Source organism: Pieris brassicae, chromosome 5, assembly GCF_905147105.1.
Source record: "Pieris brassicae chromosome 5, ilPieBrab1.1, whole genome shotgun sequence".
Lineage (NCBI taxonomy): Eukaryota > Metazoa > Arthropoda > Insecta > Lepidoptera > Pieridae > Pieris > Pieris brassicae.
The window spans coordinates 8,147,981-8,166,275 of NC_059669.1; the positions used below are offsets into that span (position 1 = coordinate 8,147,981).

General features: G+C 32.1%; 2 protein-coding genes across 5 annotated transcripts in view; one reads left to right on the forward strand and one right to left on the reverse strand.

Annotated features, from left to right (window-relative positions):
• LOC123709942 (carboxypeptidase D-like) overlaps positions 1 to 18,295 on the reverse strand; it is a 35,149-nt gene that overhangs the window by 5,672 nt on the left and 11,182 nt on the right. Inside the window, exons 1-5 of one of the 3 annotated variants that reach the window (XM_045661572.1) lie at positions 3,910 to 4,050; positions 2,110 to 2,200; positions 660 to 821; positions 350 to 483; positions 58 to 194 (exon numbers count right to left, since the gene is read on the reverse strand). In XM_045661572.1, the coding sequence (XP_045517528.1) occupies positions 58 to 194; positions 350 to 483; positions 660 to 821; positions 2,110 to 2,200 (524 nt within the window). In that variant the 5' untranslated portion in view covers positions 3,910 to 4,050. Of the gene's footprint in view, positions 1 to 57; positions 195 to 349; positions 484 to 659; positions 825 to 2,109; positions 2,201 to 3,909; positions 4,051 to 18,295 lie in introns of those variants that run through there. The other 2 variants (XM_045661571.1, XM_045661569.1) reach the window with 2 other exon arrangements.
• LOC123709943 (septin-2) lies at positions 9,041 to 17,847 on the forward strand. 2 transcript variants are annotated; one of them, XM_045661574.1, is made up of 8 exons: positions 9,041 to 9,453; positions 11,428 to 11,619; positions 11,877 to 12,135; positions 13,187 to 13,337; positions 13,589 to 13,754; positions 14,255 to 14,411; positions 14,604 to 14,688; positions 15,497 to 17,847. In XM_045661574.1, the coding sequence occupies exons 1-8, from the start codon at positions 9,441 to 9,443 to the stop codon at positions 15,581 to 15,583; spliced, it is 1,110 nt and encodes a 369-aa protein (XP_045517530.1). In that variant the 5' UTR covers positions 9,041 to 9,440; the 3' UTR covers positions 15,584 to 17,847. The 2 variants fall into 2 exon arrangements, with proteins under 2 accessions (XP_045517530.1, XP_045517529.1); XM_045661573.1 differs by lacking the exon at positions 9,041 to 9,453 and adding an exon at positions 10,052 to 10,406.

Genomic DNA, 18,295 nt, shown 5'->3' on the forward strand with positions numbered 1-18,295 from the left:
CTACCTTCCACCAACCCACACACTAAAAATTACCAACTAAAACCACGAGGTATTTACCTGCCAAGAATGGTGTCGCATTGTCCCTCTCGCGAGATTGAGTACCCGTCCGGATTCATTGATGGCATGAGGTGAATACGTGTATTGTCTAATAACCATTTTATGTATGAATCGCTCTCGTAGGACGTCACTAGGTACTGAAATATTAGAACAAAAATATATCGGTACCTAATAACATTAAAAATAAAAAAAACATCTCCTTCGTTTAAACACATATTCCATAAATATCTGAGTACGATGTACAGTAATAAACTGTTCTATTAGGTTAGCAAATAATACTAAACTAATTTACCTGAATTAAATGCAATAGTAACTCCCTTCCAACAACTTCGTTTCCGTGTATGTTTGCTACGTACTTAACGTCGGGCTTGCCGATCATGTGCTCGTATGGTGAAGCTGATACTACCATCACCCACAGTTCACGCCCTAGAATATATAAATTGATATTATTTTAGATGCGTAACTGATCAGACTATTCTCGAAGTGGTAGCAAAAATAAACGTGGGGAAAACATCTTAATCTTCGTCTTTTCTTTTTCGTTTTAACAACAAAATGATTTTTTTAACAATTCAAATAAAAAATAAGTTTTTTCGTTCGTTTACCTTGCACAGATTTTCCGATAGAGTAGAGCGCTGTAAGAGAAGGATGACGAGTAGATACTGCTCGTAGATATCGTGTCATTTGGTCATGGTCGTGGTAGCTGAACTCCAGATCGGTACCAGCATCACGAGACTGTTGCTCACCTTCATTAGGTTGATCTTGTCCTGCTTATATCATATGAATATGTTATTCAAATGTAATGAATTTTATTAATGAGAAATTGATGTAAAATACGACATTAAATAAAACTTAGAAAAGGCAGAGGTGGAATTTCTTATTATTAGAGGTATTTAAATACTTAAGTTTGCGCTCGGTAGGTAGTACGAGTGACCTCAGAGCTTGTGCATTCCTCGCTTAACCAATAACTATCGCGATACAAAGAGGAAATACCAGCCATAAAAGTTTGCCACAGGGACAGAACTAAATAATGTTAAATTTAACAAAAAACTTATTTACAATTTTAAATTATCATGTAAAATAAGATTGTATATGATCTAGTTCAAATTATACGTCGTTATTGTTTGTTCTTTTATCCTATATATATTTATTCGTGACTGTGTAATATTCAACTTTGTTTAATACTTAGAGCCACTTCATTAACGCAGGTATCTGCTGGATGGTATGTTTCTTTATAATTATGCTAGACTCAGCTCATCATACCTTGTTTAAATTGAACATTTCTGTTTCTAGAGGTTAGAGACGTTCCAAAAGAGCGAATACATTTTCTGAGCGCTTTTATTTAGGGATAAACAGAATGGCTATACTGTGCAATCTGCTGCAGGGCGCGAAGAATCTTGAAATTTTCTTACATTCTTATTTGGTGCATATTACATTTAAAAGTATATATCGAGAACACAAAGGTTCTCATTTGTATAACTTGTTTCTTTTATTTAGGTTTTCTTATGTTGGTTTGGTGCCGCTATATAACTAAATGCTAAAAATAAAAGAATGCTTATTTTATTTTATAATTTGTTTGTAAGGTTTATAACATCAAATCATCACTGCAATTGTTCAATAAAGACGAAATATAGTTTGACTTAAATATTGCGAAACTGTGTGGTATTTCCTAGCCGATTCTGTCTTTTGGTAGTTTATATTTTGAAAGACACTAAGAAAGATAACACGTCAGTGAAAACTTAACGTTATTGTTAAATATAAATGGAGGCTTTGTATACTTTATTCCACTCCAACCCCAAGATTACGCAAAAGCGTAGTTAAGCTTAAAACATCATGCCTTAAATATCGGATAAATATTTTAACCGGTTACTTTGAAAGTAATATCTAAAATTCATAATTGCATAAATTGTTCTAATTATTGTTTCTGTTAGAATCTTAAGTATAGGTTCAGGTGTCTTATCTAGTTGCATGGAAGAGATCGCTTTTCCTCCTTATTATTTGACTATTATGTTTTCACTGATTTTGCAACGAAATATCAAATAAATATGTACTTACCAGGAAATTGATTATCCGCGTGCTGCGCCCACGTCGTTCCTACTATGCTCAGCAATAAAATTATTCGACAAACCTCTCTCTTCCAACCCATCTGAAATAATAACTACTCTTATAATGTATAATATTCTAAAATATTTCATGAGTTTATCGTAAACCTCCGTCAGTTAGCGTCATTATTAATAATTATATAAATGAAATAGATAATAAAATAAACGTCCCATTTTCGACGTAACGACATAATTTTTTAACCATGCACCCGTTCAAACCACGTTAAAGTAAATAACTTTTTCCGCTTTGTACGAGCGTTATAATTATTGGTGGTCGCTGGTCTACTAGGCAAGTGGGTAAGGCATTATCACGACCGGTCTATTTGAGGGTCACTGGGTTAGCTAGTATATTAATTATACTGTGTGAAAAATGTACAGAGAGTTTATATAAAACCCTATGAAGTACGTACTCATCACTATGTTTTATTCACATTTGGTTCTGTTGTTTATTTATCCTAGTCAGACGATTAATCTAGACAATGGTGTTAAAACTTGTTGTATACTATATACTTTTAAGTTTTTAATGTGTAACTTATAATTTACATAACGGTAGCTTAACAATTTTAATTCCTTGACTTTTATTAGGTCAAATAACTTCCTGCCAGATTCGTGCTGGTTTTCGTATAGAAAAAAGAAAGTTATAGCGGTATCACAAACCATTGCCGAGGATTTATTGTAGTAGCCTAAGATTTAAATGTTCTACTTAATACTTTATTTTCCGCAGAGTCATCGAGACAAATTATAATTTACACGTATATATTTAATATGAATTAATTATAAGTAGATAGATACAGTTTCTTAATGTATACCTATATAGTAATCAAGAGTGTGGGAAATCCATTTTAAAGGTACAATAACAATATTAGATACGATATTATATAATATTTTATTAATACTTCAGTAGCTCCACTGACATTGCTCTATAAGAAGTTCGTCACACAATACAATGTCAATGACATTCCAAATCCTTAGCTCAACTTGTTTTAAGGTAGATGTGGGTTTCCACAAAAACTTAAATCTATACTGTTAGTATGAAAACAAAAAATACTAATTGAAACTCTTGATTTTCACATCGTGACGATCAACAAACAATGCAACACACTTTTTGCTCAGTGAAAGTTTTAAACAAATGTGATTTGAATTGCTAAGCGATTCTGCAAATAGTACATAACTTAACGTATTCGACTTACTTAACGAGATTCGTTTTGGGCACTTGAACTTGAATTGTATTTTCAAAATGATTCAGAAACTTTACAAACTTTTTGAAGCGACACACAACTTTGTAATACAGTTTTTTACTTCCAAAATATCCCTATGCGTATCACCGAATTGTGACCTATAGAGTAATAAGTTTTTTTTTAATATTTTTAAGCGAGTGTTTAACATTCAATTCAAAGGCGAGGAACCTTGAAAACGCTAAAATAGGTCAATAGCAATTATTAATATTAAATATGTGAACTGAATAATCGCTATGCACCAGCGTGATACAAACAGTTATATTTAATTGCACGATATCAAAACTTTTAATGCGGTATTTTCTTAGGTTCGTGCTAATAATTAAACATTAGTGTAAATGTCTTATAAAAATTATAGCGAAACATATAAATCAGACGCCTAAATCGTAAGCATAGCATTCTCATCATATCCAAAATATAGTATAAAGTAAACTTTTAAAAAGAAAACTTAAATAAGTAAAGTATTTTCTTGTTCTAAAGTTTTTAAGCTTAAAAGTTTTAATACAAAAACAACATACCTTGTACCGAAATTATTTTCGGTTTTATAAACACTAAAAGTTTTTTGTTCTCATTTGTTAGTCACGTATCTTAATAACTCGCGTTTGGAATGTGGTCGCGTAAGACAAAACAGGGACAAATCAGTCCTTGTGACCGAACGACTGAAGCTCAACTGGCGACTGAGACCGCTCTGCTAAGTGCTAACCACGGGTACCGCATCATCTGCGTCGACGTACACAGACACATGATCGGAAAGCACTTTCTCTTGAAACAAGCCTTTATAGGCCCCTATGTCAAAGGAATAAGGTTTAGTTTATGATTGTTCTACTTGGTAATTTTCTTCTCTAGTCGCGGCATAAAAGTGACGGTACAAAGTTATTCATACACTCTGGCCGTGACGGTGGAGTCTCAAACGCTTTTCCCGAAGATAAAATTACATTAACGCCTACTTGATATTTTATATTAATAGGTAATGTGTAGCAACTGAAGTTTACTCTGTTTACTCCCCACGTTACATTTCTGATACCATCTAAAATTATAATGTTTCTTTAAAAATACAATGTAAGGTAAGGTTTCTTCTATAATAGAACTACTATTATCTATTAAGGAAAAAAAAGGGCACTTAGCCAATATTCTCCAATTTCCTGCATCCGCCTGCCTATACTGTTTCATTATACAGTTGGATCGAATGATTTATTTAATAAATATATTCAGTATATAATTTCTTATATATATTCAATAAGTGATATATTATATATCACTTATTATAGAGTAATAATAATACTAATTATAACACTTTATTACAATAAAACAAACAAAATGAAAAAAAAGGAACACGAAGCATACAGTGAGACAGTTTCTTCTGAAGACGCATAAAAACACAACAAATTTAAGGTATACTGGTTTCCTCACGGTATTTTCCTTCACAATACGAGCAAGAGTTGACGCACGTGGACAGAATACTCAATTGGTACTCAACCGGGATTCGAACCTACGACCTCAGATCAACAAACACATATTACATAGATAGATAAATCAAAAACAATGCCCTGATTGACAGTTCCCGAATTTGACATCGGAAGTATTTTTTTAACTTTGTACACAATTATTATATTGATTTATTCAAACCGTATAATAAATGTGTGTGATGGTCATCTCAATTGAATAACGTTTATTGTTTTAACTTGGAGTGATCGATAGATGGAAAATCACGATATGGTTTTTCTTACAAATTCTTAAGAAAAAACATTCGTACATATTATAAATTCCTTTATTTAGTTACTTGAACTTATACTCAAAGGCTTTGCCTCTTCCTTTAATTCTGCTTTGAATAATTGATTGGCATCCCTTAGTGAATATTTCATTGCCACGTTATAGAGACTTTTTAAAATTAAAATAACAATACGACAAGGTCTTTGCAGTACTTTTTCTTGTTTTGATAGTTTTGCATTCAGCAACTGGGTCAAGGTTGAGATCTGATAAAACTACCCTCATATGAGAGCTCTTTGGTAATTCTTGTTTGAGTTGCAAAACTGATATCTTTTTGTGTTATAAGCGTGCAGATTACAATAAAGCGAGGATATTATGAATTTGTGCTCGTCTAGATTAACTTTCCAATTGTAGTAAATTGTAAAGAATAAACTAAAATGTATGTTATGTTAATGTTAATTAAAAATTCGATTCAAATTAATATAAAAGTAAATAATGTTATTATAATTAGTTAGCACGATCTTGTTGGCTTGGTTCTGGGTCATACATTCTCATCTCTCTTTCTAACACCTGGTAGTGTTTGAAAATCTATTTTCACATTATTCTACTATATTAATCCTTAAACAGTATGTCTGATGTAACCTTTAATGGGGCATATAAGTATTTTGCTGCGTTTCTATGTAACCGTGTACATCCAATTAATTATTGATCTACATGTTTACCTTGTTGTTTCATATAAATAATTGTAGGCTAAATACAATTATCTTTCGGTTAATAAACTTTACAACATCCTCATGACGTAAGTCCGGATAATTATTTCAATAGGTATATGGCTAAATTACTAGTTTAGTATTAAATATAATATTTAGTATTATATATAATATAATCAGGCATTAAAATGGCATATTTCTACAGAATACAAATATGTAACATTCAAATAAGGAAACTACAATTTAAAATTTATACTAATAATAATAGTTGTATTCAATGAAAATAAAATAAATAAACCAGTGACGCTAAGAAAAGGCTCCTGTTCCTGACACACATCGTAGATTTTTTGGGTCTAAGGCAGGAGTGAATGTTAAAACATCTAAGAATGAAAGTTCATTTGTGCAAAGCCAGGGAACCTACGACCTCAGCGATGAGAGTTGTACCCTGAAGCCAACTAGGCCAACACTGCTCTTAAAACTAATACAATGACAAAATATATATAACAATACTGACTCTTTAAATTATTATTATTTGAATACTGTGACTAATAACCAGTTGATCATGAGAAAGATAGATTTCGATTTCTGTAAATCGACACTTCGAGCTATATAACTTAGGAACTTAGGAATAAACCATTTCCTCCATTCCGAAACTTCCGATAGCGTTTCGATGCATTTTCCCGTGTGGCATTATGAAATAAGGTTAGTAGAATGAACGTTAAATTGCGTATTTATACATAAAAATCTAATAAAAATACTACCGTTTGAGCTATTTGTCTCGTAGTGTTTTTGTGGCGTTTTAAGTTTTCTGGTGTCTGGTTAAATATTTGTATGAAAAATCATAATTTTTCGCGGTACTGTCAGGCAGAAGACTATTAATACAAATATTTTACGTATAAATATTAACTCTCGGTAAATGATCATTCATTGAAATTATTGGTTATCTTCCCTGTGTAATTTTTATAAGGCGTTATAACAACGGCGGCCTTTTCCTTAAGAAGCTTGCTTTTCCAGGCAAACTTACTTTCTAAGCAAAATAAATACTATGGATAATGTGCCATATGTGCATAAGTAATCTAATAAAAATAAAATTACAATTAATAATGTAGAATTACTAAACAAATCAAAAATTAAAATTAATGACAAATTCTCGAATAGTAGTTTCTTTATTAAGTACTCATAAAGATTGAGCTCATCTCATTTCTAGAAATAAAGACTAAATTAGACTTTTAAATGATACTTTGCACCTTAAAGCGGCCGCAAACACAAGAGGCAGAAATCAGAGATGTTGACGTCTACTCCCATCAAAGCTGAGCAAGCATTAAAATTTCAGAAGGCAAATAATAGGAGTCCAAAATTTCAGAGTTAGCAGGCCCCAGTAAGACTAAAACTAAAAAAAACCAATCGAATAACAACCCGAAATCAGATTTTTACTGTTTAGTGTGCGCTGAAAATACAATGTATTTTTCCCGAAGATTTCAGCTGATGTAATCTAGGCAGGGGTTGGGCGCATGAAGACTTCACTTCCTACAGCTTGTTCTGTAATGAATGCGAAGACTAATCTTAATTAATTCAACATTACATCCTTTTTGCCCTTGGGATGTAACGATTAATACTTTTTGTTAATAGTCGTAATTAATATAGAAATCATTAAAGTTTTTAAGTTTATGTAATTATTTTTCTATTTTCAAATTAAAACTACAGAGTTCTATTGATTATCAGATTGGGGTTATATTTACATTATCCCTTAACACATGCGTTTTGCCCGGGCTTCTCCTTGGAACGTTTTTAAAACGCGTGCATTAAACGTGGGTACGTACGTCCGTCACGACATCATTTTGTTTTACGTAAATCGAAATATACTCGAAGGTAGTAAGCAAACTAACCTTTATTTATCTTTCACAATAGTTAGTACTACACGAACCGGGAATCTCGGAAAAAATAATGTTTAGAAGACTCTTTATCAAATAAATAATATTTTGTAAATCTTTTGTACAAACAGCTTAGACGAAATGCTAATTCATAACCCAGACATTTTAACTCTGCAAATTCTACAACGCTAATCTATTTAAAGAAACAGCGAGTACAATGTAATATAATTTCGCCACTTTCAACTTTCGATTAAGATAATATAAATTTGGATTTACGAAAACAGGAGACCAGACACCATGTGGAGCATTAATTTTTTCCAAGAACGAACACTAGAATTTCCTATAACCATTTCTTTCATAGGTCAGATGTGGAGTACAAAGATGTTTCAGTATAAACTAGCTTTAAAATACATCATATGTATTTTAAAACGGGAACGTGCTACAATATTCTGCAGGGTGTAATAAATTATACCTAATGAATCTCGGGTATCGTTGGAAACTGTTTCGTCTCATGAGATTTTGCGAGCTATATTTTGTGAGAGTCAGTGATCAAAAAATATTATAGCAGTTGAATAATTAGAGAATACATATAAAATTAATCTTTTATTTCTCAAAATTGATTGAAGATTACAAAAATGTGAAGTATAATTGTTTTTTTATAGCCAGATAGACTGAAATAACTTTTAAAAATAGACATATAAAATAACAGTTTAACACACACACTCGCTGTTACAAAATATAGTGAGCATTTCGTAACTGAAGTATACTTTACTCAAATAAATTTTACCGTTGATTGAGACTACACATATTTTATGATCAAAGATTTGCTAATAATTTCTCTTCACTATAATATGATGACGTGTGCTCAATTTAACAAATTATTTACTGCCATGTAAAGTAAAGAAAATACATATTGAGGTCCTAGATGTCTATGTTTGTCTTATGTCGCGTGTTATATTTAATGTAACCATGTATTTGCTTGGTAAATTAATATGACTATTCAGAATATTTCGACTACATATAAATTAAGTCCGAAAGTGCATAAAGGTCTAATTCATTATCGTTGATCTTTTTTTAATTATTTTTAAACCACTGGCCTTGAATGTTGTACACCTTGAATGCATCTGGGCCAATGCAGAATGCGTTTGTGTGTAACGGTAACAGTGCGCAGGCGCGGAGCTTTATGCTGTATCGACCCATGCTTTCTTCGAATAATTGCGCGGTTGTGGGTCTTAAATTGAGGGGATGCCTCTCGCGCAGAAAGCTCGAGGCCAGCGGGGCCAGGGGAGAGGGGAACGGTCCTCTGAGGGCGCGGGCTCCCGGACCCTCGCATTACGTAACCCACACGCACAGCACGGCGCACAAACAATGTGATTTTATTTTTCTTTTTCGATTTTTCTACTGTTTTTGATTATACAAATTTTAGGATTAGTATCGTGATATTAACTAAGATCGCGCGACTTTTATTTCGCTCTATCTTCTAGTATTTAGCTGTAATGTCGACATTTCAAACTGCCCAAGTATTTTCCAAATAAATTGTTTGGTGTTTTGTATTGTGTTTTGAAAATGAGAACTCGTCATGTGAGAATGTAATTTTTTTTCTATGTTAAATAAATAAAATCCGGGTTAGTGAAAATTATTGCCATATTCAAATTCTTAATGAATATTAAAATGAAAATTTCATAGTAATTTTCATAATATTCCTAAAAATATTCTTAATTGTAATTTTATTTGCATTTATAATATATGAAGTGAAGAAAAATGATGGCGACTGGTAAGTACCAACTTTTTGTAATATATACTATTGTCTGAATGTGTGTATTTTCAATATTTATATTATTCATTGTAATGATTAAAACAGTTTTAAAAAATTTCTCACGTATTATATTTATTGTAATTTTTATTTTACATGTATGTTTTTTTCTTAGAGCGAGTTTTGCGGTCACCTATTCTTAATAGAATGCATATTAGAGTCACTGTCAACCCTCAAACAACTACTATTGCTTATGAGATAGGCTACAAGATTTATAAAGAAGCGATTTGCATACCGGAAGCGCCGTATTCAATTGATCACAAAGGCAATCAAAGCTATCACCAACAATATGTTATGCAGTCAAAATAGATGATTTCATCTACTTTAGCTTTACATTTTGCTATATATATTAGCTAATACGTTATAGTGTTAAAACCGTAACGGGTTCATGGTCAGGGTGTGTCTAACCCGACCCACTTGGTCTATTGAAGTGTCAAATTCTCACGACTCGTAGGTTAAACAGACCAGCAGATCTTAATTTCAATTATAGGGTCAATGCATTTATTAAATTGAATTTTACCGTGATTAACGAGTGACGTAATTTTACGCCTGCAAATCTAACAAGTGCGCGCAGTAGCAACGCAACCGGTGCGCCAACAAAGCGCGCGAATCGTTGACATTTTCCGAGAACATATTATTTACTATAAAACACGTATTTTGTCTGTGATGTATTTATAAAAAATATTTTCTTAAAAACTAAATGTTACTAATTATTCAGTTATATTTGAGTTTGGATTAAATATAAAATTGATCCGGAAGAGAAAAGCATTGATTGAAATAACCAATGATGATGGAAAGTGATGCGTTTGCGATTGTTGATATAAATATAAGTGATAAGAATACAAATAAATCGAACAAAAATGACGTAGTAAACATCAGCAAGAAGACGTTAGTTCCCACAGTTATAAAAATACGTGAGTTTCTTGGTTTGACATTTATTTATTTATTATATTTCCCACAAATAGTAATATAATGGTTCTTTCGTGGTAAATCAGATCGTTAAATAGTAATTAGGTACTGCGTATAATCTTGCTAGGTTAAATAGAATCTCTCCCACTTCACCTCTACCATGAGTGTGGGAGTCAATAATTGAGATCATTTCTTAACCATCATTGTTGTCAGAGTTATGTGATAACTGCCATTTCTTTTGGATTTCGAAATGAGGTCTTAGTTAACGCATAGTTTCCCTAATAACAGCGACAAGACAATTAGGTGTTGCTTGATGAGCACGTTTCTCGCTTCCGCTGTCCTCAATATATTGGCTAGAGGTACCGCTGGATGTCCCTGGGCTAGTAGCGCTACTTACCATAGATTAAACTTCCGACTATAAAGTACGTTATGTAAAAACGAACCTGTTACGTCACACTTCGCTGCCCCTCTTGCAATCAGACATTGTACTATGCAAGTCAACTATAATAAGGTTTTATGTTATTCTCAAATCTATAATCTTCTATCTCTGTAATTCATCAGAAACATCTCTATGACCCATTTAATTTGGTAAACAATTACCGCTTTTATCTAAAGGTTATCATTAATTCTGAACATAGACGATAATACCCATTAACCTGAATTATATATAACATTTTAAATAGTCCGTTACAAAGAACTATTTCAGTTCACAATGGTTGTATTTTCAATCCTATTTAGTATATGGTTGATCCCATTATGCGCTAGCGACTACGGCGTTCTAGTTTCAAAATACCTAGGGACTATTTTAAGTATAGTTATTCTAAATACGAATAGTGCAAATAAAATATATTGGTGTTTTACCCTGTAAGCTTCCATTAAAGGTCTGAATCCGAGTTAATAATATGAATTATGTAGGCCACCGAAATCACGATACCCTATTATATAAAGTTTTGTTTGCCACAGGTATTCAAGTCAACATTTGTTGGAATTTCAAACTGATGAAATAATATCATGATTTTGTTTTAGAGAGAGATCGCGGTGAACGCGATTATATAGGTTTTGCAACTTTGCCAGAGCAAGTGCATCGGAAATCTGTTAAACGGGGGTTCGATTTTACACTTATGGTTGTAGGAGAATCAGGCCTAGGAAAATCGACCCTTATCAATAGCTTATTTCTTGGAGACCTCTACAAAAATAGAAAAATAACTGATGTCCAAGGTAATTCTTACTAATTACTCCTAATGTAACTACTTCGCATGTAACGCAATTATTAAATCCATTTTTTTATGTGATAATTTGTTTATGATCGTAATGTTTCTGATTACTTAATAAGTAACTATAAGAGTTAAAACAAATTTTATAACTATAATAACTCATAGACATATATCTATTGTTAAGTATTATTATTATTTCTCAGTAAACAATTCAATCAACATTTCTTGTTATAATAACAAATCAATTGTAATTCCAAACAGATAGAGTTGAGAAAACAACAACAATAGAAAAGAAGACTATGGAAATCGAAGAACGGGGTGTTAAACTCCGTCTTACAATTGTCGATACGCCTGGCTTTGGAGATGCAATCAACTGTGAAGATTCATGGAGGGTCTGCTCAGCATACGTTGATGAGCAATTCCGACAGTACTTTACCGATGAAAGTGGGCTCAATAGAAGGCATATGCAGGACAATAGAGTGCATTGCTGCCTTTACTTTGTACCACCATGGGCACATAGGTAATATATATTTTCCGTGTGTATTTCAGTTAGTAGGATTAATATACAGAATAGTACACTTGAACAAAAATATTTTATAGTATGACAATATAGTGATTAAAGCAAATTGCGGTATGCATTATAGGTTATCAAATGGCATCTCGTCGTGTTAAATTATGGTACTTTGACAGTTGGCATTAAATTAATGGACAGAAGGGAAATGAACTTATATTCCCTTACTTATAGTGTTGTTGCAGGTGCAGGTGGTTATTTTAAGAATATGTATTTTATTTAATATTATTCCGAAGCTGGCTTCGAACATATAAATATATATATTTTCGAATACAATACTGATATAGCGTTGTTTTTATTACGTGTTGATAGTATGGTTTGTAAATGGTTAGACGTAAGAATTGTAATGATAACTCCAGAAGGACGTGTTGTGATACGGACTCAGAGGGAACTTTTCAAAGATTAGTTACAATAAGTATTGTATTGTTTAATTTGATAACATTTCTTAGAATTATGCTTGATCACAATATAATATAATCTCTGTGTATTAAGAAAACATCAGGACGTACAACATTGAGGAATGAAAATAGTATCGTAAATAAATTAAACTTTAATTATTTTGCAATTGAACGTACTTTATTGAATGGCGTTTTATTTTGTGATGGTCAATAAAATCTTGTTACGTTGATAGTTTTTATAGCAATTGAATTGAATAATAGTCTCATTTAGAGATTACATTCCATGTCGTGTTTTATTAGTGTAAATAATTTATATAAAAAATATAAATTTAATTTTAGGTTCATAAAAGCACTTATTATATATTGCTTTTATAAACACGTAGCCTTGGAGGTTTGCATTTCGATTTTTTCCGTTACAATACACAATCTCTATGATAGCAATTATTATAATATTTTACAACCAATGTCATACCCACCATAATTGATAGCTTAGCTAAAAAGAAGCCCAAAGTGTAAAATAAACGTTATTTTTTTTAAATTTGGACAATGAAGTATAAATAAGAAATATTAAAGGTAACATTTAATAAATATAAACATTTCAGTCTTCGGCAAGTAGATTTGGAAATGATGAGACGCCTACACCGCAAGGTCAACATTGTGGTAGTTATAGCAAAAGCAGATTCGCTAACTGCTGCTGAAGTGAAGCGACTTAAATCACGCATACTGGACGATTTGGATGAGTATCAGATTCAGGTAAGAAATTAAATACATTTTAAGAAATTTATATATAAGTATTATTAATTCGGTTATAAATAAGAGATTAAGAAAACTTAAATAAATGTGTATACCTATGCACTATGTGGACTAATTGAAAATCTCAATCGTCAAAACGTCAAAATTGGTCGCTGTGACTAAATGTGACCTCCAATCACACATTTAAAGTTCATTTGTAAATGTTGCCTTCTTCGATATTTCTTGACCTATAGAATTCATTTCATACACAGGTATATCAATTTCCTGAGTGTGACAGCGACGAAGACGAAGAGTTCAAGCAGCAGGACCGCGACTTAAAAGCAGCAGCACCATTTGCTGTAGTTGCTGCTGACACCGTGCTAGAAGTTGGGGGGAAGAGAATACGCGGGAGACAGTATCCTTGGGGAATTGTTGACGGTATATATAGATATCTATTCTTCGGTGGAGCGTCTGATCAAGAAATTTGTTTAAAACGTTATACCTATTTAATATCTACGTTTATATATTTAAAAAAGTATATATAAATGTATTATTTCAATTAATGCGTAAAAATATAGTAAAGCAACATTAATGACGGAATATTTATGGTATAGATACCGGCAAACATCTTGAACAAATGTTCTTGCCCGCGCAGAAGCGATTCTTAGGTATCACTGGGAGGAGGTGGGAGAGGGTGCGGCGGACGGTGGTGCGCGGCGGCGGTAGAGTGACGTGTCGATCCCGTGATTGGTAAATCAGTTGACGTTTGTGCCCCGCGCTTTGCAAACTTTCCCCCACTCCCTTAATTAATGCTGTTAATGTTAGTTTGCCGGTATCTGTATACAAGTTTAATATTCGTGTATAATACTCAAGCTTGCTATTTATTAAAGCTCAATTCTGGTATACAATTTTCGGTATCAGTAACAATATAATTTCAGTGGAAAACCCCAGACACTCGGACTTTACAAAGCTCCGTACGATGCTTATATCAACACACATGCAGGACCTGAAAGATGTGACCCAAGATGTTCACTACGAGAACTTCCGGGCCCAGTGCATTTCGCAAATATCACAGCACGCTATGAGGGAACGAGGGTAAAAGAACATAGAACCCTTTGTTTAAATTATCATTTGTCTAAGCTAATTTCGGGACTTGAGTTAATTCAATTTAAGTGATGACAATATTAAATGTTTCATTAAAGTTACAAAATTATTGTATTTATCTGTCACAGTTTAAATGTGGCTATAAAAAAGCTACCGACTTATTCCTTTTCCTTTTTTTGTCAGGAAACTTAAGAGAGACTCTATGGGCAACAACCATGACGTAGTAATAACTGACACAGATCGACTCCTGCTGCAGAAAGATGAAGAAGTAAGGCATAAAACATTTACATTAAAAAAAACAATAGATATTAACCTCAATTACTTATACATACAGGCAGTTAAATATTTTTACCATACAATTATTGGAATTGCATAACAAATCATTGTTTACATACATTAATTTACATTTTTATCTGAATTAATTTGTTTTTAAGGTGAATTAAGGTGTTAATTTGTCACACTCCGCTAACTTTCTAACGCAAAGCCTTGGGAACTGTTGATTATTTTAAATTCGAAATAAATAATTGTTAAAATGACAAATACAAACACACATTAAATTCTTCAATATTTTACATCGGAAATATTATATGTTTATTTAAGCAGATAGGAATTTTAAAAAGGCAGCCCGGAGCATTAAAGTACCCGGTTTATTCAATGCAAGTAACGAGATATATAATAGGTTGGAGAAAATTTTTTTTCGCATAATAGTATGTATGAACTTGTAATAAAATCTCTTTGGCTTATGCTATTTGTATCTGGATGGTTTTGGTACCAATAAAAGTTTAAATTTTAAATAAGATAATTCCACTTTCAAATTAGTAAAATCTGTGATTTTAGTTAGTTCGCTAATTAAACGGCGCTGTTTACTAAAGAGGCTAGGCTCTTCATTGAAAGGCTAATTAAGCTAGTTGGTTGCGACCAATGTATACATACTCTTAAACAATGTAAGTTTCGGATTGGAAAACAGAAGAATATTTCATTTAGAAAAGAAACCTGCCACACATCTCTATACACATTTCTATTTGCAGAATTTTAGTGAGTTAATTTTTATTAATTAGGACATGTATTTTTTGCAGATAAGACGAATGCAGGACATGTTGACACAAATGCAAGAAAAGCTTAAAGCCACGGATAAAAAACACGACAGTATTATCGACGTATAGACTGCAACATAATGTAGTATAGTTCAATTGTCACTTTTACCTAGTAGTTAAAAATGTATCTAGAAAGATTAAAAACCTCTTTAGAAAAATCAAATGAATTTAGACATAACATAAGGTCTAATTGTAGTTTGTTGAAATGTTTAAATAGGTAAGATTCACATACCAATCGAATACACTAGTAGATACGTAGCTTATCTTCTAATTTTGTATAAATACTACTCTGTCAAGAATACAATAAATCTAAGTAATCAAATCTCCAGAAAATTACGCCAAATAATTTTACAAAAATGGGTTACAAAGTAGTAATTATATGTGACGAATAAGGCTGCGCGATGATATTATATGAGTTTATGACAAAAAATCCCTGCATAATATGTAGTAACCTTCTGCGAAAACAGTTATCGCGGTGCGTAATATCGTGTGAAGACGAAATACGGAGACGATGTTGACTAACAAGATCGGCGGTGGAGCATTTGGATAAAGTTTGGAAAGACAGCCGATAATAAAAAAGATAAAAGTTCGTTTGATGTCTTTCATATTTTCCAACACGGCGCGGAAACTTGGCCGCTAAAATTAGAAGACAATCAAAAGGTTGATCGCTGAAGATATGATGTTCGATTCGCTATACGAAATCCTTTTGGCATATCTCAAGGAATGAAGATTCTTTAGAGAGGCTTGTCGTACAGGGCCATATCCTTGTGCATTTAGCTGTTTTCCAAAGCGTTGGACTGATAAAATTAGTGCCACAACTGGATCCACTCTGCAACAGTGATGTCGCAATACGGAGGATAGATACAAGTGCAGTTCTACAGTAATCCAAGCAATGATGCCGGGAAATATCGATGTGGACCAGAAACCGACCATGACATGACAACTCCTGTAAGAGTAGACGACTGAGAAGATTCAATCTCAAGGATTAACTCCTGAGACACGGAAAGTTCATCGGCTATCTCTTTCAAACTTAAGAGAGCATTTTCAATTAATATTTTATGTTAAGATCGGTCAAAGACGTGACCAGTCTCCAACGTCGTAAAAAACATAAATGGAATATGCATCTATAACCAATTCATCCATCCTGATACTTTTTAGCCACAGTACCTTTCAGATAAAACTAAAAGTATAACTTCAATTGTTATTTAATAAGTTTATGTCTAACTTGTGAATCGGTAGGTAAGTAGAGTACATAAAATGAGTATTAGATAATCAGCCATAAAAATCATGCTTCTAGTCTCCCATTTTAATTTGGAGACACGCTCAAATTCGCGATAAGAAATACTAATTGGACTACTCTGGACGTACCAAACACAAAACATGTATCGAATGCTAGGCAGTTACGCCACGTTTCGGTGTTTATTTATTATTTCACATGTGACACTGTGCGACTGTAAGGGAATGACAGTTCACGCCTAGTCATATGAGAGTTTTCATTGAAATTCGATTGGCAATCCATAACAGTTGCTCACGCTTACTGTAGAATGTATTTGGCTAGGGTTGGTAAAGGTATTTCGTCGTTCGAAAATTTAACAAGAGAATTAAGATTTAGATACGGAGAAATTCTTGATCTTTTCGATTAAGAAGCACAAAAAATTACAGAAAGTAGACGTAGGTCAGGAAGTATTCGTGTATATTTAAATATTTTTTATTTAAATACTTTATTAAAGTTTATCAAAACCAGTTATATAGCGTATTTATATTTATTGTTAAGTAATATGATTTTTTTCCATAAAGTATCTATTTAAAGTTACTTTAAGTATTATTTCCAAATCAAAGTTCCAAGTAATATAAAGCAAAGTGGTGGACAAGATGGTAAATATTAATAATATACATTTATTAAAGCAAGAATAATATCAATCTCTTTGTATGAAAATGTAAGAATATAATGACAAATAGTTTTGTTAAAAATGACTCAACTTTCTCAAGTTAGATAGTAGATTTTATGGTATTTACTTTACTTTCCTATGTCTTACATGTTAATAATACCTAATATCTATATTCACTGTCTAATAATTATCCAGGATCCCTATTAACCTTTAAGTTAAGATGAAGCCGTTATTTATTGCAAAAGAATAAAACCAAAGTTTTTTACACTGTATGTTTGATATGTTTTTTATCAAGTATAAAATAAATTGATACTTTACATATACAATATTGTTTTTTTTTAGTAAAACTGACATGTTTTCTACTTTTTTTTACACATGTACATTTTATGTACAAAAATCGGAACGTTAAACTCGTCATAACACTGTTTTTGTAACGGTAAATTAAAGGGAGCGTAAAGAATCAACTATATTACAAAATTTAAGAAACATATTTAAATAGATGGCCATTAGTATTAAGGTTTTTAGTTTCAAAACCCTAAAATAATTTAGTTAAAAAAGAGTATTAAAGAAATAAGAGTATAAAATTATTGTTGGTTTATACAACATGAAAAGCATATATAAATGCTATAGGGAATAGAGAAATCACTCTCTACTAAGATATGATGTATACTTAGTCTGGCCATAAATACTGTAACAATTAAAAATTAACAAAATATTACATTTGAATTTAGAATCTGTCATTTTTATCACTGTTCATTGAGTTTTCTCATTTTTGCGACAATAAATGTACAATATTTTGCGATTTTAAAATGGACTCTGGTGATAAAAAGAACCGAATCGCTGTGATTGCATTACACAAAGTTGATATGGAGCCAAATGCAATTTATAAAAC